This window comes from Plecotus auritus (genome assembly GCF_963455305.1).
Source record: "Plecotus auritus genome assembly, chromosome: 7".
Taxonomy (NCBI): Eukaryota; Metazoa; Chordata; class Mammalia; order Chiroptera; family Vespertilionidae; genus Plecotus; species Plecotus auritus.
Window position 1 is genome coordinate 69,041,675 of NC_137774.1, and position 27,593 is coordinate 69,069,267.

The following is a 27,593-nucleotide window of genomic DNA, read 5'->3' on the forward strand; positions in this document are numbered from 1 at the left end:
GAAGAGTAACTTGGGGTAGGACAGGATTCTTTAGCAAAATACAAAAAATACTAAGCATAAAAGGTACATTTTTAAAAAATATATTTTATTGATTTTTTACAGAGAGGAAGGGAGAGGGATAGAAAGAAACATCGATCAGCTGCCTCCTGCACACCTCCCACTGGGGATGTGCCCGCAACCAAGGTACAACATGCCCTTGACCGGAATCGAACCTGGGACCCTTGAGTCCGCAGGCCGATACTCTATCCACTGAGCCAAACCGGTTAGTGCAAAGATACATTTTTCTATATTAAAATAAAAACTGTTCATCAAAAGGCACCACAAAGTGAAAAGACAAGATGCAAACAGATACTTTCAACACAAATCACTGATAAAAATTTAACATCCAAAATAGAGCGCTAAGAAACAATAAGGAAAAGACAAACCATTCAACAGAAAATTGGACCAGAGAAGAGAAAGTCTTGGCCAATAAACAGGTGGAAAGATGCGGTAATAATCGTGGAAGGAGAATAACGCCACAAGCAGATCTACTTCAAACCCACAAGACTGTCAAGGCCAGCTCTGGGTGGTGATGACCGCACGCTCACGCGGCGCTGAACTCCCACGCACACGCCCGCTTCATGCGCGTCTCGAGACGCGCCCGCCGCCAGTAGTGGAGCGGCCCTGGATCCGGGAGGGCTCGTTTCTTGCCCCCGGAGGGCGTGGCCAAAAGCAGTGTTGCTTAGCAACCGAGGCCATCCGCGGGATGGGGCCAATTCCGGCGCGCTTCCGCCCCGCCCCGGTATACCGGAAGTGAAGCTTGGGGGCGGGGCTGAGGAGTGCAGGGCGGTGCGGACTGTGCGGACGAGAGAAGTCCCGGCGGCAGGTGAGTGAAAGCGTTCGCGTCCTCCGCTTCCCGTGTGCATCACACGGGGCCCATCTCTTCACTCTGTACCCGGTTTCTCCGCCTCGGCGACCCCAGCCCCGAGGGACGCCGCCCGTGCTAGCGCCCACCTCCCCTTGGTATTCGAGTCCACGCGTGTCGGTGCAGTGGTGTGGGTGGAAAGGCTGCAGCAGAAGCTGGGGCCGGCCAGTTCTGCCGGCTCTTCCAGCCCCAGAGTGTCAGCAGATCCGGTTTCCACAGCCTGGACTTAGTTGCGTTGAGTTTGAGCCTTTTTACCTCAAAGACAGGATTTAAATCCCAGTTAGGAAACTTCCCACTCCGTGTTGCCTGCGCAAGTAGGTAAGCTAGGCATTACTACTTATACTCTTGAGGATGTTGCCTAATGACAAACATCTATACTAAACGGAATGTCCATGAGAAGTCTCTCACAAGGGTCAGATAGGCATGTCGTCTTGCCAGGATATTGTTAAACCAACTGGCAAAGTAACCCAAAGCTCAGCTGATACTTACTCATCTGTGGAGAAGATCACTCAGAGATAGCCTGTCTTACTGAACAAAAGCCAGACAGAGTTTAAAAGGGGAAAAAAAAGAACACAGTGAAAGAGTTTCTAGCTCCTCCATGAACTGATTGGCTGAGAGCTAACAAGGAGAGAGTGATACGTTATCAGGATAGGCAAGTGCAATTACTTGCTGTTCTTTAAGAAACCCTGTGATTTCCGCTGAGGCGCTTGTGTTTTGCGCTCATCTCCAAGTACTGGCTGTAATGTTTTTCTAATGCCATCTCCAGATTGTGCCACTTATTTCTCTTTCCATTGCAATTTCTCAGTGACCATACAGCAGCTCAGTGACCATACAGCAGCTTAGATGAACTCATCAAATACTGAATGTCTACTTAGTGCCAGGCATAGTTCTAGGTGCTGAGGATATAGCACTCAACAAAACACAAAATTCCCGTCCTCAGGGAACTTTAAATCTATAGGAGGATAAAGATAACAAGACAAATAAGCAAAATAATGGATCATGCTAAAGAGGAAATACAGAGGAGGGAAGAATGAAATAAGGGAAATTATCCTGATATTAAGTGGACATTTATTACGGCACTTTACCAGTTTTCTGGGTTCTTGTTGCAGGCTTCAAGTGTCAAACAACCATTAAAACTAGTGTAACCTGGCCCAATTGTTGTAGCTCAGTTGTTTGAGCGTTGTCCTGTGTACCAGGAGGTTGCTGGTTTGATTCCGAATCAGGGCACATGCCCCGGTTGTGGGCTCAGTCCCCAGTTGGGGCTGTGCAATGATTCTCTCTCATCATTGATTTTTAAATATATATATATATATATTTTATTGATTCCAGAGAGGGAGAGGGATAGAGATAGAAACATAGGAATTTATGATTTATTACCTTTTTTCATCCACAAATTCAAACACTTATTATTTCACAGTTTCTGTGAGTCAGGCATTCGGGAGTAACTTAGGTGATTATGGTTTTATCACCTATAGCTAGGTGAGTGTGGAGCAGTGTGAAGAAGGAGGTCAGGTTTGAGTGTGCTTGGCAGGCATAGTGGGAGTTACTAGGTGAAGACAGGCAGAGGAACAGTGTGTACCAAAGATCAGCAGTGTGACTAGGGGAACAAATGTTGGGCATAGTGTTTGGGGAGAGATGGTACTAGAGGTAGGCAAGAGCCAGGTGGTGAAAGACCTTTAGCCAAACGGGGGTTTCTGAGCTTTTTTCTAAAATTGTGAGGGGTCTTTCAAGAAATTTTAAGCAGGCGAATGACATGATCAGGAATATCTTAGAATGCTGTCTTTCACAACTTCAAGGAAAAAAGACTTGAGAGGGCTGCAGAAATTCAAATATGTTATAGAAATACTAGAGGCCTGGTGCACGAAATTTGTGCACTTGTGGGGGGGGGGTTGGGTGGGGGGGTGGCCCCTCAGCCCAGCCTTCATCCTCTTGCAGTCCAGGAGCCCTCGGGGGATCCGACTGATGGCTTAGGAGAGTGGGCCTAAGCCGTCAGTCCAACATCCTTAGCTCTGCTGCGGAGGCAGGAGAGGCTCCCGCCACCGCCATTGCCACTGTGATCACCAGCCATGAGCACGTCTTCTGGCTGAGCGGCACTCCCCCTGTGGGAGCACACCGATCACCAGGGGGCAGCTCTCTGTTGAGCCTTTGCCCCCTGGTGGTCAGTGCACGTCATAGCGACCGGTCGTTCTGCCATTAGGTCAATTTGCATATTAGCCTTTTATTATATAGGATAGGATGACCTAAAGCAGTGGCTGTTGGAAGGAGGAGCTAAATTGAATAGATAGATAAGTTATAATCTACAGAATTTGTTGGATGTTTCAAAACATACTGTATATCTCACTCAAACTTGGTCTTTATATAAAGCCCACAAATCTAGTGAATTTTGTTCCCTCTTTCACTTTGTAAAATCCTTCATGGAGCTTAGGTTGCCTGGATGTGGTGTCAAAAAAGAGGAGAGTGAAGCCCTGGCCAGGTAGCTCAGTAGATTAGGTGTTGTCCTCATACACCAAGGCGCAGGCTCTATCCCTGATCAGGGGACATACAAGAAAAGTTTTTGCTTCCCCCACCCCTTAATATATGGATAAAAGTAACGCTGATTCCTAGGGGAGTCAAAGAAAATAAAACCTGCTTTAGAATTCAGGGAAAAGGTTTACTCTATGTTATTTTCGGGACAAACCTACACAACTGATCCAATGTAATAGCTATTTGTCTGAAATGCAGATACATATTCCTCAACTTATTTTTTAGGAGGTACTGTGAGCCATCCTCAGTTAATTTAAACCTTTTGCACTTGTGTAAAGGAAAGGAACTGGGTATTGAGGTTTGTGAGTGCTGCTGCCTGCATATGCTGTAATGCATTTGCCTTTATCTGGGCACTGTCACTTTAAAATTTGTTCTCAGTTGAAATATGATTAAGGGCCTATTCTTTGTTTTGGGTTTATTTGCTTGGTGAAGAGAGGAAATTATTGTTCAGCTGTAAACAATTGAACAGTAGCAGTCATTGTCTGACTCTTGCTTTGCTCAGCGGAAAATCCACGCTGCCTAGTTGGATATTGTGGGTGTCTTCCAAATACCCAGGTGGAACTATCAGAATACTTGGGCCACTCTTGGCCTTGACATAGGCCTAGTGTAAAAAACATTCTTAACCCTTTCTTATATATAATTGCCAGCTTTAGGGTCAAGCATTTGAGCACACGTGCTATAGGATCAATTAGAAATTACAGATCGTGAAGTCTGCAAGAAGATTGGCCCTGGAGTGAAGAGACAGATTGTGGTTTATTTATTGTACTTGTCCTCTTGTCTAGGGCTCCATAAAGCTCTCTCCCCTCCAGTTAACTGACATTTACTGAGTGTCTGCCACATGTTTGGCACAGGGGATGCAACAGAGTCCTCCGGCCCTTAAATAGCTCTCGGTCAGCTGTAGGAAGGATATCGGGAGTGCTTTGAAAGAAAAAGGCCAAGTTCTCTGGGGTAGAAGAAGGTGGCTAACCCTGGGTCAGTAGTGTTCACACAGGCTTGATGCTGCTCCAGCTGAGGCTTGGAGGACTGAGAGGGGGCTTCCCGGGCAGGAGGACCAGCATATGGAAAGTGTTGAAAATCAGTATTCCTTACTGGTCAAGTCATAGCACAAGCTAAGTGGACAAAGGCATTTTAATAAAACAACAGAGCCCAGCCGGCACGATTCACTGGTTGAGTGTGACCTATGAACCAGGAGATCACGGTTCAATTCCTGGTCAGGGCACATGCCTGGGTTGAGGGCTCAATCCCCAGGGGGGATGTGAAGGGGGCAGTCGACAGATGATTCTCTCTCATCATTGATGTTTCTATCTCTCCTTTTCTCTCTGAATTCAATAAAAATATATTTTTAAAAAACCACACAAATGCCCCATGCATACAGTAGTTTCCCCCCCTCCCGTTATTCATGGGGAATACATTGCAAGACTCCAGTGGATAACTAAAACCACAGAATCAAACCCTATATATACTGTTTTTTTCCTTTATATTTATGTACCTATGGTAAAGTTTAATTTACAAATTAGGCACAGACAGAGAAAAACAGTAAAACTAATAATAAAATAAAAGTTATAACACTATACTGTAATAGTTATGTGTATGTGGTCACTTGATTCAAGGAATCACTTACTATTTAATATTTTCAGACCATGTTGACCGTGAGTAACTGAAACCACTCTACATGACAAGATGCAGTGTATGCTGTTCGGTACAATTCCTATTTTTCAGAAAATAGTCCAACTGGGTATAAATTAGAGGTAAGAGTTCCCCAAAGAAATCTCTTCTTTCACCCAGACTTTAAGAATGACCTTTGACCTCATCAATGCACAGTGATAGAGTGGTAAAGTGATTTTTTTCAAGCCATTGACAGGATCCTTTCAGTTTCTGTTACTAGTTGGTGAAGCTATAATAAAGTTAATCTGTAATCAGAGCTTTTCTCTAAGTATTCCTTACATATTTTCTCCATTAAAAAATAAACATCTGCTGTTTCCTCCACCTATCTCCTCTGCTTATATGAATGTATTTTTTCTCTCTCTGTTTTTTATTTTTTTAATATATTTTTTTATTAATTTCAGAGAGGGAGAGGGAGAGAGAGATGGAAACATCAACGGTGAGAGAGAATCATTGATTGGCTGCCTCCTGCATGCCCCCGACTGGGGATCGAGTCTGCAACTGTTGCATATGCCCTTGACCAGAATCGAACCCGGGGCCCTTTAGCCCATAGGCCGACGCTCTATCCACTGAGCCAAACCAGCTAAGGCGCTCTCTGCTTTTTAATTTGCAGGTACACTTTTCCCCCTCTTGCTTTATTTACTTAAATTTGAAGTAGCCTTGATTTAAATAGTGTCTACATTGTAAAATTGTGGTTGAGGAATGCAAGAAGTAGGTGGTCTCTGAGTGGTGAGAAGCATTCAGTTGGCTATGCTAGAATTTCTGGGTGCACAGAAGTGAGCCTTCTTCATTATTCCCTCACAGAGATCAAACTATAGTACCAGTCCTAGCTGGTTTGGCTCAGTGGATAGAGCGTTGGCCTGCGGACTGAAGGGTCCCAGGTTCAATTCCGGTCAAGGACATGTACCTTGGTTGCGGGCACATCCCCAGTAGGGGGTGTGCAGGAGGCACCTGATTGATGTTTCTCTCTCATTGATGTTTCTAGCTCTCTCTCCCTCTCCCTTCCTCTCTGTAAAAAATCAATAAAATATATTTAAAAAACAAAAACAAAAAACTATAGTACCAAGTTCTCAAAAGTCTCAGATGAAACCAAAATTACGACTTTAAGACATGCAGTTTAAAATTTTTTAAAAATTTAAACCAATTTTTAAATATGCAAACTACCTTTTAGGTTAAAGTATTTACTTTTAATATCTGATCTCTTTGGCTCATTGTCTGAAAATTCCTTTGAAAAATGCTGTAAAATTCAAAATTTTAAAATTGGTGGAGGTGGAAGGTTTTTTTAAAAAATACATTTTTATTGATTTCAAAGAGGAAGGGAGAGGGAGAGAGAGAGATAGAAACATCAATGATGAGAGGGAATCATTGGTTGGCTGCCTCCTGCACGCCCCCTACTGGGTATCGAACCTGGGACCCTTCAGTCCTCAGGCCGATGCTCTCTCCACTGAACCAAACCAGCCAGGGCAGGGAAGGGTTTTTATTAAAGTACCTTGAAATGACCTTTTCTCAGAAAAACAGTTATCAAATTTTAGTTTAAAAAATTAGACACCCTCCTTTCATAATATCTGTAGAACTGCCAATAATTTGTTCTGGCAGTTTTCCTTCAGCTTTTGTTAGAATTTTTATGCTTTCTTTCTTTATTTATTAAAAAAAACAATTAGAGTGAGACTTGTTTTTCTTCTAATTTTATGTTCTCTCTGACTCAGTTCTTTCTTCCTAGAGAAAGAACTCTTGGGGAAAAAAGAGATACCCTTTATTTCCTTACTGTGTGTACTGTAGCATTCCTGCCCTTGAAAGTTAGTCAGTTACATAAACTGTTGTTTTATTTTATTGTTTTTCCTCATAATTAGAGTCTCCACCCTGGATGGCGTAACTCCTCTGGGAATGTTACTGGAAAGGGGGCCTGGCCCTTGGTGGGTCTGCCCAAGGCAGCTGGTGGTTCTTAACTTCATGTAGGAAAAATTACACAACATGAGTCCAGGTGACGGACTATGAGGAAACACTTATTAAAGCTGGGGACAGTGAAACCAGAAGGAGCTTAGCGCAGAAGCAACAAGAGAGCCTAGGCTGGGCTGCCCTAGCTCGTGGGAAGTCAGAGAAAACGGGGCCTTGGGATCAGGTTCAGGATGAGCTGCTGCTGCCCATTGCTCCCTTGGTTGCAAGCCTTTGGGGGTCCTTTAGGGTTTAGGAGATGCATGCCTGGGGGCGGCGGGGAGAAGAGGGGAAAGGGAATGGTGGGGGCTGCTCCCCTGAGGGAGAGCAGGAGCTGGTCCTGGGTCTTGAGGCTTTCTCTCTGTCTCACAGGCTGGAATAGGGGAGGTCTCAGGGGAGGGTTTAAGCAGAATATTCATCAGTGTTCTAGGTGTGCCCCTCCAGGCCGTGTGGTCTCCACCAATTGATCAGTCCTCGCAGCTGGTCCTGGTGTCGCCCACCCGGATCTGCCGCTTTCATGGGTCAGGAGCTGAAATATAGTTGAGGCCTAGCTGTCATTTCTGGGGAGGGGCCTTCTGTATCTGCTATAAATTCTGCCAGTTTGTTCAGCGGCCTGTCTCAGTGTCCCTGTCCCACTTGTCCTGACTTACTGGCCAGTCTCAGGAGGACAGGAGAGGCAGCTATAGCAGCCTTAAACAGACACACCCACTGTTGCTGGGTGTGTCTACTTCCTCATAGTTCCTTAGTGTGGAAGGGGGCGAGTAATCTATTTGAAAATCCATACACAGGGATATGTTTTTTTGTGTTTCTTTTTGTTTGTTTGTTTTTGAAATATATTTTATTGATATTTTACAGAGAGGAAGGGAGAGGGATAGAGAGTTAGAAACATCGATGAGAAAGAAACATCGATCAGCTGCCTCCTGCACAGCTCCCACTGGGGATGTGCCTGCAACCAAGGTACGTGCCCTTGACCGGAATCAAACCTGGGACCCTTCAGTCTGCAGGCCAACGCTCTATCCACTGAGCCAAACCGGTTTTGGCAGGGATATGTTTTCATCTCACTTCAGATTAGCCTTAGAGTCACATATTTTGCCTTAATGTGTGTATCATATTGATACATTTTCTTTCTCAACCCTCACATTTTTCTTCTTTTTTTGTTTTGTTTTACTGGACATTAAGTTAAAATGCAGACTTTATAGTTATTTCAGAAACTCAGAATTGATAGGAGAAAATTCCAATCAGTGATGGTCTGAAAATCCTGTGACTCGATTTCTAATTTCTGTCCTCAAGAATACTAGCTTGTGCCCTGACCGGTTTGGCTCAGTGGATAGAGCGTCGGCCTGCAGACTGAAGGGTCCCAGATTCGATTCCGGTCAAGGGCATGTACCTTGGTTGCGGGCACATCCCTAAACATCGAGGCAGCTGATCGATGTTTCTCTCTCATCGATGTTTCTAACTCTCTATCCCTCTCTCTTCCTCTCTGTAAAACAATCAATAAAATATATTTTAAAAAAAGGAATACTAGCTTGTTAGAAGTGAAAGAAAAGTACATTGGGTGCAAATGAGGGAAAGATACAAATCTCTTAAGCTCATGATCTTTTTCCTTTATTATTTTTTCTTCATCTGTTATATCTTCACAGCTTTTATTATAGATGAAAGCTGCTTAATTTCTTTTTGGTATCTGGAAAGCATTAATTTAATTTCATATACAGTTGTGAGTAGGAGAAACAGAATTTATTTTTGTATTACTATTTATTGATTACTATATTATTTTCCATAGGAACAGGTATGTGGTTTGAGATTTTTCATTGTGATATTAGAGGCAAAATACCTTAAAGTTTATCTTATTCCATCTTTATCTGAAATTTAGCAGTTGCCATTTGAAACAAACCAAAAAAAAAAAAAGCTCTGAGTTTATAGACTTACAAATTCCATTTAGAAAGAAACCTCTTGTACTTTATTTTTGAGTCTGCTCAGAGCAGGTCCCCATGGGAGGGCCTGCAGCTCTCCCACCCCCACACCTCCCACAGGTGCTGCTGCTGCTCCAGGAGCCATAATGATGGCTTGCAGTATTCATAACTTTGCATAAGATGTAAACTTACAGGTTCAGGAAGCTAAGCAAACCTTTAACAGGGTAAACCCAAAGAAATCCATGCCAAGACATTATAATTAAACTTCTGAAAACTAAAGACAAAAAAGAATTGACATGTTACTTAATGGGGAAAACCAATTCAAGTGACAGAATTCTTGTCAGAAACCTTGAAGGCCAGAAGGAAGTGGCATAACATTTGTCAAGTGCCAAAAGAAAAGAACCTATCAAACTCTGAGGGCTTTTTAAAATTTCTTTGTTTTTTAATCCTCACTCAAGAATATGTTTTTTATTGATTTTAGAGAGGGGGTAGAGAGAGAAACATGGATGTGAGAAACATTGATCGGTTGCCTCCTGTACATGCCTCAACCATGGATCGAACCCACAACCTTTTAGTGTACAGGACAGTGCTCTAACCAACCAAGCCACCCAGCCAGGGCAACCCTGAGTTTTTTATTTTGATTTTTATCTTTGGAATATGTTTATTAAAGCTGGGGATAGTGAATCAAGAAAGGACTTAGGATGGAAAAAGCAGCAGGCCGAAACCGGTTTGGCTCAGTGGATAGAGCGTTGGCCTGTGGACTGAAGGGTCCCGGGTTCGATTCCGGTCAAGGGCATGTACCTTGGTTGTGGGCACATCCCCAGTGGGAGGTGTGCAGGAGGCAGCTGATCGATGTTTCTCTCTCATCGATGTTTCTAGCTCTCTATCCCTCTCCCTTCCTCTCTGTAAAATATCAATAAAATATATAAAAAACAAAAAAAACAAAAAAAAAAAAAAAGAAAAGAAAAAGCAGCAGGAGAGACTAGGCAGGGCTGCTTTGTTTTATTGGAAAGTCAGAGAAAAGGGGGCCTTGGAGACAGGTTTGGGGGCGGGGTTAGCTTGGGACGAGCTACCTGGCCCATTTCTCCCCTGGTTGCAAGTCTTGTGGGGACCCTTAGACTTTAGGAGAAAGAAAATTCATTTGAAAAGGAGATTGGAGTGTGCATGCCCCAAGGAGAGTGCACCTCAAACCTAGTGTTTTTGTTTCTGTTTTAATATGTCTTTATTGATTTTAGAGAGAGGGGTAGAGAGATAGAAACATCAATAATGAGAGAGAATCATCAATTGGCTGCCTCCTGCATGCCCCTACTGGGGATCGAGCCTGCAACGTTGACATGTGCCCTTGACTGGAATCGAACCCAGGACCCTTAAGTCCAAAGGCCGATGCTCTACCCACTAGCTAAACCAGCTAGGGCTCTGGTCACATTTTAAAAACATACTTTATGCATGTCAGTGCAGTGGGCTTTCTAGCCATAAGAACTGCTAACATGCTTACCCTCTTGAGTTTGGGGGCCATAAGAGGGAGGAAGATTTATACTTTTATACCTTTCAGATGTATTATGTATATTGCTGACTTAAAAAAAATAAAATTCCAAATCATCAGTACTATTTGTTTTGCACTTTCCTTTGTTCTTAGCTTTAGGGACCCATGTAGTTTAGGGATCCTAAGACTGGTGAGGAAAAGGAGACGTTTAACTAGATTGGGCTCTGCATTTGGATTTACTTTACTTTACTAAGCTTACGGTCAATTCCAAGGAAAACAGCACCCCCAAAAGCAGCCTCGGACGGCTTGGTTACTGGAAGAGGCTGTTCCTCCCCTGGCTTTGCTTTCCTGCTGGCTGGCAGTGGGAGTGGAGTCTCCACTCAGGGGCCAGGAGGCAAGAGAAAACTAGTCATCATCTGATGGCAAAATGGGATGACCAGACAAGGGAAGGCGGAGAATCCTGGCTCCGGAAGGACCTACATCCTTCACAGGACACATCCACAGGCTGCCCCGAGATGCATTTCACCACCAGCTTTCTAATCCCTAGATCCACCTGTCCAGACCCAACCACCAGTTGTACCAGTGGCTAATGTTGAACACGGCTTCCAGGTGCTCCTGCAGAGGTAGGCCTGGGAAACAAGGGTCAGAGACTGAATGTGAATAGGTGTGTCATTTTGAACAGGTGCCCCTCGTTCTTGCATAGGCAGTCTGAGGGTGATTTCCTGCTGTCTCCTGGTAGATGCTCCGTTTTCTGACAGATGAGGGCAGCTCATAGCTCTGAGAGCTTGAGTTTCTTGCCCAACATTTTAAAGCTCTAACTTTAAAATTAGAGCTTTTAAAATCAAGGATTTCAGAATTCTGATTTCTCATTCAGTTTTCTTTCCTTTGCCAAATGAATTTGTGTTTTAGTGATTTCTAAAGTGACCAGATTTGCTGAGTAAGCAGCCCTCCTGTTGGTCAGGCCTGGTCCCAGGTTCTGTTGCTTGCTTTTCCCCTAGTTACCCCTACAGACACCCTGCCCCACCTCCCCCACACCCACGGCAGGTGTTTGGGTTTGGTAAGGTCACTGTGTCATTTCGTGTGTTGAACTTAATTACCTTTGACAGATACACCTTTTCTAACTTTGATGTTTAAACGTGTCTCCACACTCAGGAGAATGCATACAGGTTTGTTTGGTTTTCTTTTTAAATTGTGGTAAAATACACATGACATAAAATTTATCATTAGTGACATTTGGTTTTACTGCCGCCGCCACCACTACCATTTTTATCACCCCAAGGGAAACCCTACACCCATTAGCGGTCACTCCCCATTTCCCCCAGCCCCTAGCAACCACTCATCTACTTTCCGCCTCTCTGGATTTGCCCATCCCTGATGGTTCATATAAATGGAGTCATATAATATGTGACCTTTCCTGTCTGGATTATTTCACTGAGCACAAATGTTTTCAAGCTTCATCCATGTTGTGGTATAGGATTGCTTTATTCCTCTTATGGCCAGATAGTATTCCATTGTACAGAATTAGCACATTTTGCTTATCCATTCATCTGTTGATGGACATTTGGGTTGTGAATAATGAAGGTATGAATATTTGTTCGCAGGTTTTCTTTTTTTTTTTTAATATATTTTATTGATTTTTTACAGAGTGGAAGGGAGAGGAGGGATAGAGAGTTAGAAACATCGATGAGAGAGAAACATCGATCAGCTGCCTCTTGCACGCCCCCTACTGGGGATGTGCCCGCAACCAAGGTACATGCCCTTGACCGGAATCGAACCTGGGACCCTTGAGTCCGCAGGCCTGAGCCAAACCGGTTTTGGCGAGGTTTTCTTTTTAAATATATTTTTATTGATTTCAGAGGGGAAGGGAGAGGGAGAGAGAGATAGAAACATCAGTGATGAGAGAGAATCATTGATCGGCTGCCTCCTGCATGTTTTCTACTGGGGGCTGAACCTGCAACCTGGGCCTGTGCCCTTGACTGGAATCGAACTTGGGACCCTTCAATCTGCAGTCCAACGTTCTATTCACTGAGCCAAACCTGCTAGAGCTGTTCACAGGTTTTTGTGTGAGTCTGTTTTCATTCCTTTTGGGTTAGAGGTGGACTTGCTGGATCATGTGGGAATTCCGTGTTTAACTTTTTGAGAAACCGCCAAACTGTTCTCCACAGCAGCTGCACCATTTTCCATTCCCACCAGCAGTGTACAGGGTCCCAGCTTCTCCACATCCTCACCAACACTTGTCACTTGTTATTTTTTCTAACTAAAGCTACCCTGGTGGGTGTATAAGCAGGTTTTAAAATTAATAGTTTTTACTAAACAGAGAGAAACAGTTAAAGTCAGAAAGTAAAAAGTTTATAACAAAAAACAACATATTGTCTCCTTCCATCCTCCGTTAGCCCATTCCTACAGGAAGACAGTGTCTGTTGTTTCTTCTGGGTTTCACCTCCATTTACTAGACAGGTGCTTTAACCAGCTAAGCCATGGAGCCAGCACTCCCTTCTACTTATTTATTTATATTTTAAAAATATATTTTATTGATTTTTTACAGAGAGGAAGGGAGAGGGATAGAGAGTCAGAAACATCGGATGAGAGAGAAACATCAATCAGCTGCCTCCTGCACACCCCCTACTGGGGATGTGCCCGTAACCAAGCTACATGCCCTTGACCGGAATCGAACCTGGGACCCTTGAGTCTGCAGGCCGACGCTCTATCCACAAACCGGCCAGGTCTCCCCTCCATTTAACTGCTGGCATATTCTCATTTACCCATTTGGAGTCATTGACTTCCTTTAGGTCAGGGGTCCTCAAACTTTTTAAACAGGGGGCCAGTTCACTGTCCCTCAGACCGTTGGAGGGCCGGACTATAGTTTAAAAAAACAAAACTGTGAACAAATTCCTATGCGCACTGCGGGCCCGGGACGAGTTGGCTGCTAAGCAGGACAGGCAGCGGCACCCGGCGGGCCGGATAAATGTCCTAGGCGGGATGCAGCCCGCGGGCCATATTTGAGGACCCCTGCTTTAGGTGAAGATTACAACTCACTCTGGTCCATATGATCCCTTCCATTCTCTCAATATAATTTGTGTTAGGACACTGGTTTGACTGTATAAAAAGGATCAAGACAATAAGCATCTTGCCTTACACAAGATAGAAGTTTGTTTCTTTTTTTTTAATTAATATATTTTTATTGATTTCAGAGAGGAAGGGAGAGGGAGAGAGAGAGAGATAGAAACATCAATGATGAGAGAGAATCATTGATTGGCTGCCTCCTGCACGCCCCCTACTGGGGATCGAGTCCGCAACCCAGGCATGTGCCCTTGACCAGAATCGAACTTGGGACCCTTTAGTCCCCAAGGCCGATGCTTTATCCACTGAGCCAAACGGGCTAGGGCTTCTTTTTTTTTCTTTTATAGTTTATTAATCCTCTCATGAAACATCTGCACAACTGTCACCGAAGAAATCTTTACTCCTTCTGTTGTTTAATCTCCAGCTCACTTTTTGCACCAACATTGGCCTTTTCAGTCCCCCTGACTTTCTTCATTCTGTTCGTGCGTTCCTTTCTCTGTTTTCTTGAGGTCTTCTTATATAGGCCATATATTGCAAGTCTGTGTTTGGGTTCATTTTTCTTTGCGTAATCCAAGGAATCATAAATCATGCCAAAGCCAGTGGTCGTGCCACCACCAAAGTGGGTTCTGAATCCAAATACAAAGATGACATCAGGTGTGGTCTTATACATTTTGGCTAGTTTTTCCCGAATTTCTGCCTTGAGTACTGTTGCCTTCCCAGGGTGAAGGACATCAATGACATTTGCTTCCGCTGAAGTAGTCTCTTGGTCATGAACTTCCTGGTCCGGATAGTTACCATTTCATTCATGATGAAGGTTGATCTTCAAGCAGCCAGGGAGGAAAAGGTGTTTCTTTCTTACATAAAAGAGTATAGAGAACTCAAGCATTGATGGTGGTGGTTTCCAGCTATCAGGGACCCATGCTCTTTTTGTGGCTTTACCATCTTCAAAACTGTTTTCCATCTTATTTTCCAAGGTGGCCACTCAAGGTTTGCTCACCACACCCACCCATGGTCCAGCCACAGGGAGGGGACAGGGCAGGAGAGAGCTTGTTCTCCGCCGTAAAGGCTCGGAAGTTGTGCACAGCCCCGTGCCCCTCCATGCAGCTGTCCACTCCCCTCCACATGACTTGTAACACATTTTATCTTTTTATTAATAATAACTAGCCAGTGTTTTGAGTGCTTTATATGCATCAAATTCTAAATGCTTTCTCTTCACTTACTCATTTAACCCTTAACACAGTCTTCTAAAGTAGATATTGTTTCCCGTTTACAGATGAGGCACCCAGGCGGTCCAATCAAGGGACTGCCCAGGTCACGAAGTGCATGAGGGCGAGACTGAGGCTCCAGAGCTCACCTTCTTTCAGTGCTTTTAATGTGGGGTCTGGATCCCATCAAGTTGTTCCATCTGTGCTTCAGGCTGGCAGAGGCTGACCAGAGGTCCCCAGCCATGAGCTGGCTTGACTTATTTAATGTTTAGTGTACGGACTTGTTATCAGCCTCGACCCAGCACTGCCCTGCTTATCCCAGGTCAATGGGCAAGAAATATCAGTGTATGAAGGATGAAATATGTCCTGTACTGGCTCTGTACAACCAATTTGCCTTTCTGAATTAAGGACCTTCTTGCCCGGCCAGTGTGGCTCAGTGGTTGAGGGTCAGCCCAGGAACCAAGAGGTCACTGGTTCGATTCCCGGTCAGGGCACATGCCTGGGTGGCGGGCTCAGTCCCCAGTGGGGGGCGTGCAGGAGGCAGCCGATCAGTGATTTTTTTCTCTCATCAATGCTTCTATCTCTCTATCCCTTCCCCTTCCTCTCTCTAAGAGTCAATTAAAAAATATGTTTAGGCGGGCTCAGTCCCCAGTGGGGGGCGTGCAGGAGGCAGCCGATCAGTGATTTTTTTCTCTCATCAATGCTTCTATCTCTCTATCCCTTCCCCTTCCTCTCTCTAAGAGTCAATTAAAAAATATGTTTAGCCCTGACCGGTTTGGCTCAGTGGCTAGAGCATCGGACTGTGGACTGAAGGGTTCCAGGTTCGATTCCAGTCAAGGGCATGTACCTTGGTTGCGGGTACATCCCCAGTAGGGGGTGTGCAGGAGGCAGCTGAACGATGTTTCTCTCTCATCGATGTTTTTAACTCTCTATCCCTCTCCCTTCCTCTCTGTAAAAAATCAATAAAATATATATTTTAAAAATATATATGTTTAAAAAGACCTTCTTAAAGTGGAATCTGTGACACCCTAAACATTTACTCAGCTTTTATTTCTTGGGCTGTAGCCCACAGTCACCACTGCAACCATATCCCCCGCACTGACAGCAGCAGGGCCTTGGGGGTCAGATGGTGCTGCCTCTCCTGACTGCCTCGTGTTTTGTTGACACAGTGATCAGAAGGTAAACTGTGGGATGTGCGCACAATGGACAGCAAGGACTTAGAAGCTGAAATCCACCCCTTGAAGAACGAAGATGGGAAATTGCCGGAGAATCTGGGGGAACAATTGAAAAAGGGAGATAACTTGAAAAGTGCGCCCCCGCAGTCCCGCCTCTCCAGATGCCGGACGGTGGCGTTGTTCCTCTCGCTGTTCGTCTGCCTTTTGGTGGTGTTTGTGATTTCCTTCATCATCCCGTGTCCAGACAGGCCGGTGTCAGAGGGGATGTGGAGGATCAATTACAACGCAGCAGGTGCGCCTCTCCCACAGTGCCATGCTCTCGGGTGGGGGTGGTGGTGGGCAGCATGTGTGTCCTGGAGCCTGGAAGTCACCTTTGACAGTGAGTCAACCCTAAGTGGCTGCCAATTCTGTGTCCATGGTTTTCCTGGAATTTGGGGGCAAACTGCAAGAGCAACCTCTCAGAAAAACTGGAAGGACTGCTGTGGGAGCATAGCGCCCTGCTCTCCCATTTTAGGAAGGATGGGTTGGGTCAATAAAGGAAAGTGGCCCTTTTGATTACTTTTCAGAATTAAAAAAATAATAATAATAAAAAAAAATAATAATAATAAAAAAAACAGTAACTGGCAGAAGAGATATAGAGAAGGCTGTTCCGAAATGTGGCGGAAATGCAGCTGAATTTGTAGTCCAATCTTCCTGAAGGGCTCTGGCTGACATTCTAGTTGGATTAACTAGAGCAAAGCACACTTTCATTTGTCTCATGAAATTGGCAGTCAGGCCCTAGCTGGTGTTTCTCAGTCTCTAGAGCAGCCTTGGGCAAACTATGGCCCGCGGGCTGGATCCGGCTGTTCTATCCGGTTCTCTTGCTCTCCCCTCCGCTCCTTTACTTTGAATTTATATTAGTTCACACAAACACTCCATCCATGCTTTTGTTCCGGCCCTCCGGTCCAGTTTAAGAACCCATTGTGGCCCTCGAGTCAAAAAGTTTGCCCACCCCTGGTCTAGAGCGTTGGCCTGCGCACCAAAGGGTCCTGGTTTGATTCCCAGTCAGGGGCACATAGCTGGGTTGAAGGTTTGATCCCCAGCTGGGTCGGGGCACATACGGGAGGCAACCAATCAATATGTCTCCCTCACATCAGTGTTTCTCTCTCCCCCTCCATCTCCCTTCCCTTCTCTCACTCTCTCTCTCTCCCCCTTTATCCCTCTAAAAATCAATGGAAAAAATATCCTTAGGATTAACAAAAACAATTTTTAAAAAGCCTATCTTGCCCTGGCCGGTTTGGCTCAGTGGATAGAGCATCGCCTAAGCAGACCGAAGGGTCCTGGGTTCTATTCCAGTCAAGGGCACGTACCTCGGTTGTGGGCTTGATCATCAGCCCATGTGGGAGGCAACCAATTGATGTGTCTGTATCACATAAGATCTCTCTCTCTCTCTCTCTCCCTCTCCCCCACCCCCTCTCTAAAAATCAATGAGAAAATATCCTCAGGTGAGGATTAACAAAAAAAAAAAAAGCCTTCCTTAAAAAAAAATTGGCAGTCAGTTTATGAAAAGCAACTGAATCAGCCTCTCTCTGGACACTCCACTTTTTTTATTTTATATATACATGTATATATATATATAGTTGATTTCAGAGAGGAAGGGAGAGGGGTAGAGAAGTAGAAACATCCTTGAGAGAGAGAAACATTGATCAGCCACTTTCTGCACGCCCATCATGTGTATGAGAATTGCTGGTGCTCTGAAGAGCTGGGGATTGAGTTCGCAACTCAGGCATGTGCTCCAACCGGGAATCGAACTGGTGACCTCTTGGTTCATGGGTGGACGCTCAGTCCACTGAGCCACACCAGCAGGCTCTTTGATCCATTTAAGGTAAGGGCCCATTCTATTGGTGTTTGATTTTAAAATATAAAGTTTTGTTTTTTTGTGGGATTTTTGTTGTTAATTCTCACCCAAGGATATTTTTCCCATTAGTTTTTAGAGAGGGTGGAAGGGAAGGAACGAAGGAGGTGGGGAGAGAGACACGCATTGATGGGTTGCCTCCTGTATGCACCTCGACCCTGGCCAGGGATTGACCCTCTAACCCAGGCTTGTGCCCTTGACCAGGTTTCGAACCCGCAATCCTTCGGTCCACAGGTTATGCTCTAACCACTGAACCACAATTCAGGGCTAGTTTACCTTTGGAGCCTTAGAATGAAGGGAAGGGTTAGACCCTTATGACTATGGAAGTGTGTGTGATCTCTCTTGATCCCAAACTGACATAAGGAGGAATTCATTCCTGAATAGAAGGTGCTCAGACATCCATTGTGGTACCCAGGTGTCCTGCTTGCTCCTTCCTACAGGTTAACCTCTGATACTGTCATCCATCATGTGCATGAGGAATTGCTGGTGCTCTGAAGAGCTGTGGGGAATGGCTAGTCCCTGTGGTGATCTCACAGTGGCAGGTTCTAACTGGCACTAAACCCTAAGGAGCAGAGAAGAGGCCATGTCAGACATGCCCTGGCCTTTAAACCAGGCACGGCCTGGAGAATATAATCTGGTTTTCTTTTGCAGTCACCTATGACTTTCTGGCCACAAAAGACATAAACAGGGACAGGGTCCAAGATGTTATCTTTCTTTATAAAAACACCAACAGCAGCAACAATTTCAGCCAGTCCTGTACTGACGAAGGTAAGAAAGAGGAACTCCCTATATATTAAGAGGAAGAATCCTTGCTCCTCCAATATTTGGGAAAGCAATTGGTGGAATTTCTGGAATTTCATTGTCTTTGCTTTGTAGCAGGACTAGAAAGAGACAAGGCCAGTCTCAGCACCCACCCTGTTTGGCTACTGACTCCCACGGGGTCAACACTGGGCCCCCCAGGGGATGGGGTGGGTTAGGGGCCCAGGTATAAAGGGAAGGAGCCTGGTGGTAGGGCTGAGTGAGGTGTGAGGGAGGCCTGGCGGTTTGTCCTGCATGCACAGCCCCTCAGGGCTGGTCTGTCCCCTGCAGGCTTCTCCTCTCCCTGCTCCTTTGTGGCTGCTGTGTCAGGGGCCAACGGCAGCATCCTGTGGGAGAGGCCCGCAGCCCAGGATGGGGCTCTCGTGCTGTGTGGTGTCCCCCACCCGAGGGACAGTGGGGCATCTTCCGCCTGCATCCTTGTGGGCAGATCTGGTTCTTTCATCGCAGTCGACTTATTCACAGGTAGGCTGGTTCCCTCTGCACTCCACCTGGGCCTCTCAGACGAAGGACTATGCCAGCACGCTCTGGGAGGGTCAGCCTGTGCTCTCAGGCATGTGATTGGATGGAAGGATGGTCACAGAGTGGAAGGGAACCCCCACGTGAGGACACGGCCACTTAGCAGTCAACACCACACCTCCTCTGACATGTCACGTGCCGTTGTGCCTTGTCACCTCCTGTATACATTTTTTAAAATATATATTTTATTGATATTTTACAGAGAGGAAGGCAGAGGGATAGAGAGCTAGAAACATCGATGAGAGAGAAACATCGATCAGCTGCCTCCTGCACACCTCCCACTGGGGATGTGCCCGCAACCAAGGTACATGCCCTTGACCAGAATCGAACCCGGGACCCTTCAGTCCGCAGGCCGACGCTCTATCCACTGAGCCAAACCGGTTTCGGCGCTCCTGTATACATTTTGCTTGTGGGAGCACGTTGTGGGGAGGCAGAGATGAGGAGTTCGGCTGCTGCCTATTGTGGGAGGAAGTGGCCGCAGCCTGCTTTTGCAGCACCCGGGGCCAGCACAGGCCAGGCAGCGTGGGAAGGAGATCTGGGCCTGTCAGTGCTCTAGACGTGAGAGTGCTCCCTGGGGCCTTCCTGTCACCCGCTGTTGAGGCCTCAAGGGGATGGCCACTGACACTTACCAAGGTGTTGAGGAATTCTGTGCCTTGACACTAGATTTGGTGGGTACTGACATTTCCCTTACAACTTGTGGTTTTGAGACTATGGAGGAAAATAAAGAGCAGGTTGGAAGTATTTTAAGAAGAGAGGAATCACTCTATTAAAAAAAGGACAAGATTATATCTGTTCAGAAGCTGTTGCCTCAGGACCTGCAGTTCGCAGGCATAACCCCAAGACCTTCATTCTCCTGTGTGAAGGGCACAGGCACAGGCCACTCAGCCAGGGCCTTGGTGGGGGCAGAGGACCCGCCTATGAGCCCAGCAGCAGACGGGTCCTGAGGGGCCTTGAGACATGGCGAGGTCAGGCCCTGTCCATCCAAGTGGGGAGGGTCAGCATTGGCCCTAAGGTGCTCTAGAACCAAGTATTAGAAAACTAGTGGCCTGGTGCACAGATTCATGCACATTGAAAGGAAATTAATTAGAAGAAATATTTTAATATCGCTATTTGCCATTTATCTATAATAAAAGTATCAGAGATGAAAGAAAATTAGTAAAATGTATATGAAAATAATATATAAATTGATTAATAAATAAACAGTAACAACATGATATAACAACAACAAAGACATGGTATAAAAACAACATTGATCAAAACAATGACTGATAAATTGATTAAATTTATTCTAACACTGAGGCCAGGGTCAGATGGGGACAAATCAACTCTTGGAATCAGAACAACCTCTCCTCCACAGATCCAGTTAATACTTCAGCTTCGATTACGTTAGGTCGCAATCTTTGATAATAAATCCAGTACCATTACAAAGACCCCATTTACTATTAAGATTTCTCCGTAGCATGATGATTGCACCTACTTTCAATTCTAATTTATGACACGGCATTCCCGAAGGAGTAATACTTTCAAGAAATTCGATGGGAAAATTTTCCTTTTTAGCATCTGTTGAATCTAGTATTATTGTCGATTACACTGTCATCTCTTGAGTCTTTTTTTTTAAAGTGATTAGTACGCTCAAGCTTTTATTTTTATTTTTATTTTTATTTATTTTTTATTTTTTTTAAAGAAATTTTATTTTATTTTTTTTTTAAATATATTTTATTGATTTTTTACAGAGAGGAAGGAAGAGGGATAGATAGTCAGAAACATCGATGAGAGAGAAACATCGATCAGTTGCCTCCTGCACACCTCCCACCGGGGATGTGCCCGCAACCAAGTTACATGCCCTTGACCGGAATCGAACCTGGGACCCTTCAGTCCGCAGGCTGACGCTCTATCCACTGAGCCAAACCGGTTCTGGCTTATTTTTATTTTTTAATATAGTTTTATTAATGTCAGAGAGGAAGGAAGAGGGAGAGAGAGATAGAAACATCAAAGATGAGAGAGAATCATTGATTGGCTGCCTCCTGCACGGCCCCCACTGGGGATCAAGCTGGGATTGAGCCCACAACCCGGGCACGTGTCCTTGCCCTGAATCAAACCTGGAATCGTTTAGTCCGCAGGCCGACACTCTATCTACTGAGCCAAACTGGTTAGTGCCATCTTCATTTCTGAATATGATGGTAACTTCAGTTACATGGGGATAATTATATCTACCCGGATCACTATTACAATCATATTTAATCGCCATTGTTACTTCGGTGTGCCACCACCGCTTTCTTTCAGCTTCAGAATGTCAACAAAAACAACCAAATTCACGATGGACAATGACAGATGGAAACACATGGTGCGATTGGCGCCAGCTTTGAGAGCTTTATACGTATTGCGCATGCACGAGTCAACTTAGCCTTTTTAAAAATATATATATTTTATTGATTTTTTACAGAGAGGAAGGGAGAGAGATAGAGAGCTAGAAACATCGATCAGCTGCCTCCTGCACACTCCCTACTGGGGATGTGCCCGCAACCAAGGTACATGCCCTTGACCGGAATCGAACCTGGGACCCTTCAGTCCGCAGGCCGACGCTCTATCCACTGAGCCAAACCGGTTAGAGCAGGGGTGGGCAAACTTTTGACTAGAGGGCCACAATGGGTTCTTAAAACTGGACCGGAGGGCCGGAACAAAAGCATGGATGGAGTGTTTGTGTGAACTAATATAAATTCAAAGTAAAGGAGCGGAGAGGAGAGCAAGAGAACCCTCCGCTCTTTCGGCTCCGCGGGCCGGATAGAACAGCCGAACGGGCCGGATCCGGCCCGTGGGCTGTAGTTTGCCCACGGCTGGGTTAGAGCCAACTTAGCCTGCTATAGATATAGAACAAATTTGCTTAATTAGACCTGCTTTCTGATGTAGCTAAACTTTTTCCAGCCCAGTGAAGCACCCCCACTTCTCGTTCAGGTAATTGTCAGCAGCACAGCAATAAATATCAACATGAAGCAGATTATTACTGTAGATCACACAGGGAGAACAAAGGGTAAAATATTTAACTGCAGCAGTGTTTGACCATATTCTGCACAGTGAGAAAACCTGAAGTCATTTTCAAGGTCCACCATTTCTTCTTTTCAGTCGGGTCAAGTGTCTAAGCTTTCTAAATCTCCATTTTCCGGCTAATGAAAGAAAATAGGATTCCACCGAGTCTCCTATCTACCTACTCCAGGACTTCTGTGAGGATCAAATGAGATGAGGCACAGGAAAACACTTCACAGGCATTTGGTTAAAGTGTGAAATGTTTGCACCTGGCTATAAAGCAAGTTGTGTTCCTGGGCCAAGAAACTGCAAGGAGGCTAGTCATCACTAGGGAGAGGAAGCTGGGTGTTGCTACGTGACATCATTACCCAGGCGGTCGGATACTTAACACATTAGCCTTTTATATAGATAGATGGGCCCTAGCTGGTTTGGCTCAGTGGATAGAGCATCGGCCTGCAGACTGAAGGGTCCCAGGTTCGATTCCCAGTCAAGGACACATGCCCAGGTTGCCTGCTTGATTCCCCAGTGTGGGGTGTGCAGGAGGCAGCTGATCAATGATTCTCTCTTATCATCATTAATGTTTCTACTCACTCTCCCTTTCCCTTCCTCTCTGAAATCAATAAAAACATGTAAAAAAATTATATAGATAGATGGGTCAACAAAAAAGGGGTGGGGTGGGGAGTTCTGCAATTCCCAGAAGTGAGGCTTGAACACTGGTGTGTGAGCCCCTGGTCTTTTCCACATGTGTACTTCAGTGTGTTCAACAGCCGTGCTCACCTGCACCTGCCCTCAGCTCCCGCTGGCAGGTGTTTCCATTTGTGAGTGGGTCTGTGCATTTGCCAGGCTGTGGTGGAAGGGGACCTGGGGCCAGCGCCCGCTGATGTGTGCTTGGTTTTAGGGGAAACCCTGTGGAACCATCCCAGCAGCTTCAGAAGGAACGCTACCATCCTAAGCCCTTTACTCCAAGTGCCTGACCTTGATGCCAAAGGGGCTCCAGATCTGCTGGTTCTCACCCAAGAGGACAATGAGGTGCAGCTCTCCTCCCGAGTCCCTGCAGCCCATGCCTCTGAGCCTCTTTTCCCTGCTCCCTGGTCTTCCACTTTCCAGGCAGATTTTGGGTCTGATCACCTGTCAGGGGACTTGCCTAAGGCCCTGTGCCCTGGCACCTGCAGACCCAGCACACTGGGGCAGCTCTGTCCCTGTCCGTAGCTCTTGGGCCTCCCCAAGAACGGGAGTGCCCTTCCCATTTGTGCCACTGAGGTGTGGGTGGGTCCTGAGGAGCCTGAAGGACTCTAGTGTGGGAGACCAGGCACACACGCCTGGTATCAGACACTTAAAGTAATCTTTCCCCAAACCAGGGGAATTTTGACCCCTTTCTCTTCCCATGTGTTGCAGATTAACAGCTACATCTATTCGGGCAGCACTGGGCACCAGATTGGCCACCGAGGCAGCCTTGGTGTGGATGGGACCAGTGGCTCCCTCCTTTATGTTACCAGGGCGGGCGCCCACTACATCCTTCTCCCCTGCGGTATGTTGTGTCTGCTGGGCCTCCGAACAGCCTCACTTGCAGAGGCCTTGCTGGTCTCAGATGAGATCTGTAGCTGCCGTGAGGCTCCTCGGCTCCTGCTTTCTTCTAGGATTCAAAGTAATCATTGACAAGCTGTGAAAGCCACGGAGGGTCTCATCCCTCCCCAGCTCAGGGGGGGCCCCCGCATGTTCCTACCAGCGGGGCTGATGGGTGCGAGTCCTGGTCCCCCAGCAGCCCCTGGTGACTTGAGGCTCTTCTGTTTTGAGTAGCAAGTTCCCTCTGTGGGCACTCTGTGAAGGGCGTCTACGAAAAAGTGACCGGGAGAGACAGCCCACTGAGGAGAGACCCCAGCTGGGAGGACGTGCTCAATGCCACCAACCACAGGCTGCTTTTGCACAGGTTGGTGTGGGCAGCGTCACACAGGCCAGGTCCCAGTCCTCCGCGCTTGGAGCCGTGGAGGGGCTGCGGGCCTGGCTGCTGTACTGTGAGGCCATGCTAGGCTCAGACACGGGAATTGGGCAGACAAGCTGCATACAAACCAGGGAAAAGGTTCCCAGCAGTGGGCTCACCCTCTCTTCAAGCACAGCGAGGTCTGGTTTTATGTTCTCAAATTAGAGATCTAAGAATTGGGGGGCTGTATGTGGGAGTCTGGTGGACAGTGCTTTGGGGAGGGTCCCGCCTCCAGCCTCTGTCCTAGCTGCCGCCTCCTCTAGCTCTGGAGCCATCCACTACCTGATGAACGTTCCCGGGAAGGGCGGCGAGGACCTCCTCCTCGTGAGTTCGGACACCTGTGTGCTGCTGGACGGCCAAGAGCTGGCACCCAGGTGGACCTTCAGCGTGCCCCAGGTCCTCAGGTACCGGCTCTTCCCCAGAAGCCTGTGCAGTTGTTGCAAGCCAGGCCCGCCAGCCCATCCCCCTGGCAACCCCGTGGAGGTGGGTGAGAGGACCAGTGTGCTTCTGCCAGAGGCCTCCTGCCTGTCCCCAGTACTTCCCTGCATTGGGGGGCTCCTGAAGCCCCTCTGCTTCCTGTCCTGGGCCCTCTGCTTCGTCAGGGAGAAGAGGTGGCATACCTGCCCCCAGGTGTCTCCTCACAGAGACCCCTTGTGACTTCTTCCCTAGAAAACCCATCCTCGGTCACTACAAACCCGACACCTTAGCCGTGGTCGTTGAAAATGGAACCGGCATTGACAGGCAGGTTGGCTACACTTCCTTTTGTGTCCCACCTTGGTTTGTCGCTGAGGAAAACAAGTCTGAATGAGTCTGAACAGGGATGTGGCCTGGAGGCTGAGCTGGGACAAGAGGGGCCTCAGGGAGAGTCTCTTCGACCCCAGGGAGCAGCTCGTTCAGGGCTGGCCCATGTGCCTGTGTGAATCCCACCCCATCTGCCCCATGCTGTCCCCTTCCTCCCAGATTCGGCTCCTGGACCTCAGCACCGGAGCAGTCCTTTGGATTCTGGCCCTTCCAGGCCTCCCTGGGTACCCTCCGTCTGCCAGCCTGCTGACCGCAGACCACCGCTCAGCCTTCTTCTTCTGGGGCCTGCACGAGCTGGTCGGTGCCAACCAGATGGTATGGACAGAGTACAAAATCGGGACACGCCCATGCCAGAAGCCAGGGCCAGAGACCAGAGGCCTGTCTTAGGCCCCATCTTAAGGAGCTAATTGGGTGACTGGACATGTACAAATAAATAGAAGCCATGGGAGAGGGGTGGGATGAGGCAGTGCTCTGGCCGCAGGGGCGGCCAGGGCGTGGTCTGCCTTGGGGGCGGACTGGGGGAATCTGGAAAGTAGAGTGTACTGGGGAAGGGGCCACATTCCAGGTGGAGGGTGCTGAGGAGGATCAGGGTCAGGTTGGGAGAAGAGGGGTAGGAGAAGGTAGATGCAGAGTTCAGACTGGCGTTTGGGGGACCCCAGAGGACACAGCTCTGGCTGTGGTCAGTGTGTCGAGTGTCCCATAAGCGATGAGCACAGCATTGCCCAGCTGCCAGGCCCAGGTGCAGAGGTGGCTGCAGCCTGGTCAGCCTCCTGCCCCATCGCTGGTTCTCATTCTAGGAGCCGGGAGACACCCAGCACAGCCTCTACATGTTTCACCCCATTCTGCCCGGCGTCCTGCTGGAGCTGGCCAACGTCTCTGCCAACATCGTTGCCTTCCAAGGTGAGTGCAGCCTCGGTGTGGACCTGAGCGCCACCCACTTGCACTGTGTCTGGTCCCAAGACACCTGACGGCTCTGTCCTCCACAGTGGCCCTGTTGGAGCCAGGCCGCCATGCTGCCTGCATCCTCCTCACGGGCCCGGCCAGCCCAGATGCACCCGGCCTGGTCTCCATGGCCAAGCACAAGGTACAGGACCTCATCCTGAGCAGCAGGGTGGTTCACCTGACCGAAGGTGGGGCTGACAGCGACCAGGACATCAGGGACCGGCTCTCCCGCCTGCGGTACCGGAGCGAGGCCTAGGTACACAGCGGTCAGAGCAAGAGAGGCTCCAGCTGCTGACATTAAACATCCTAGGAAGTTGGCCCTTCGTTCATTTGCTCTGTACACTGACTCCCACTCCTGAGCCTGGCAACACTCCACAGGGTCTCCTTAGTCCCAGGGACACAGGTGGGAAAGGGACACCCAGGCCTCTGTCCTGCCCAGCACGCTGCGTCCTTAACAGGTCCTCATCTGCCCACTGAGGTCACTTGCTGAAGGCCAGCTGCCTTCACGGTGGCCTCCCTCTGGGAAGAGCCCAGGCCCGACCTGCAGAAGTCCCCTCCCCATTTCCCACCTGAGCTCTTCCTTCTCTGCACTGTCCCCCTGGGGTCCTGGAGCTCAGAGGGCGGTGGTCCCTGAGGTGGTCTCGGGCAGCAGGACTGGCCCCCAGCCCTTCCCAGAGCAGGGAGGGAAGAGTCTAGTGTGGTTGTGGTGTCTTGCCCTGGGGAGCGGAGCCCCTTTGACCGGCTCATGAAGAGTGGGGCTTGTAGGGCATGATGGGTGCACTGCTCACGGGCGCCCTGAGGGGAGTTCACACCCTGTGCTGGCTGCTTGTGCTGTGACCTTCCCAAGGAACTGCCTTAGGACGCACACTGGGGTCATTTTGCACCCTCTTGATACACACTGGAGCCGCTTGTCCCTCTGGGGTCCCTGCACCCTTAGGCGTAGCTCCCCTCCTTCCTGGTGCTGGGTCGTCCCCAGCGTTGGTGTCCCTGATGCAGGACTCACCACTGTGCCTTGCTGCACCTGGGGCTGCCCTGCACTGTGCAGCTCAGCCGGCCCAGGCACAAAGTGGCCTGCCGACTCTGGTTAGCGCGGAAGAAACCAGAATAAACGTTTGCACTCGCTGAGAAAGCCCAGCGGGCACGTGTGCGCCTCCTGTCTGTCTGCTGCAGAGGGGTGAAATGGGTCAGGATGGGAAAGATGGCTGAGGAGGTGGGGGACCCTGTGTTCTCGTAGTGTCCCCACTCCTGCCAGATCAGAAACTTAAGGGCCCAGAGGTCTTTTTCAGCACAGACTCCACGTGCATCTCAGGTTTGAGGACCCCTCCCTGGGCACCCACAGCAAGCCAGGAACCCAGCCCACGGACGTGTGTGCTCCCGCCTGGGACAGGCAGTGCAGGGTTCCCCCAGCACCCTGGTGTCTTCCAAGGGCTGGCCAGGGTGGGTTGGAGGTGGGTTCTGGCAGCTGCCCAGGGGCCCAGGTGGGAGGCTTCAGTGAGATGCAACTTTGGGTACCAAACTGATGAGGGAGACGTTTTAGAGAACCCTGAAGGAATTTCCTGTGGACATTTTTTTTTTAATAAATCTTTATTCAGATTACAATTATTTCTCCTTTTCCCCCCCATAGCTCCCCTCCACCCAGTTCCCACCCCACCTTCTGCCCTTACCTCCCCCCCACTGTCCTCATCCATAGGTGTATGATTTTTGTCCAGTCACTTCATGAACCCCCCCATACCCCTTTCCCCCTGAGAATTATCAGTCCACTCCCTAT

General features: G+C 47.7%; 1 protein-coding gene and 1 pseudogene across 8 annotated transcripts; one reads left to right on the plus strand and one right to left on the minus strand.

Annotated features, from left to right (window-relative positions):
* Window positions 1-782: 782 nt before the first annotated feature.
* On the plus strand, window positions 783-27,422 carry FAM234A (family with sequence similarity 234 member A). 7 transcript variants are annotated; one of them, XM_080680464.1, is made up of 14 exons: window positions 802-865; window positions 5,065-5,175; window positions 10,962-11,037; window positions 15,849-16,146; window positions 18,400-18,516; window positions 18,838-19,029; window positions 23,003-23,133; window positions 23,500-23,632; window positions 23,902-24,031; window positions 24,346-24,486; window positions 24,752-24,827; window positions 25,043-25,198; window positions 25,681-25,783; window positions 25,870-27,422. In XM_080680464.1, exons 4-14 carry the CDS (start codon window positions 15,882-15,884, stop codon window positions 26,079-26,081), a joined length of 1,656 nt encoding a protein of 551 aa, XP_080536590.1. In that variant the 5' UTR covers window positions 802-865; window positions 5,065-5,175; window positions 10,962-11,037; window positions 15,849-15,881; the 3' UTR covers window positions 26,082-27,422. The 7 variants fall into 7 exon arrangements, with proteins under 7 accessions (XP_080536589.1, XP_080536592.1, XP_080536587.1 ...); XM_080680463.1 differs by lacking the exon at window positions 5,065-5,175 and having other exon boundaries at window positions 783-865; XM_080680462.1 differs by lacking the exon at window positions 10,962-11,037 and having other exon boundaries at window positions 796-865.
* Window positions 13,872-14,281, minus strand: LOC308252671 (small ribosomal subunit protein eS24-like; annotated as a pseudogene). Its single transcript has one exon. The product of its transcript is annotated as a small ribosomal subunit protein eS24-like (transcript).
* Window positions 27,423-27,593: the final 171 nt, after the last annotated feature.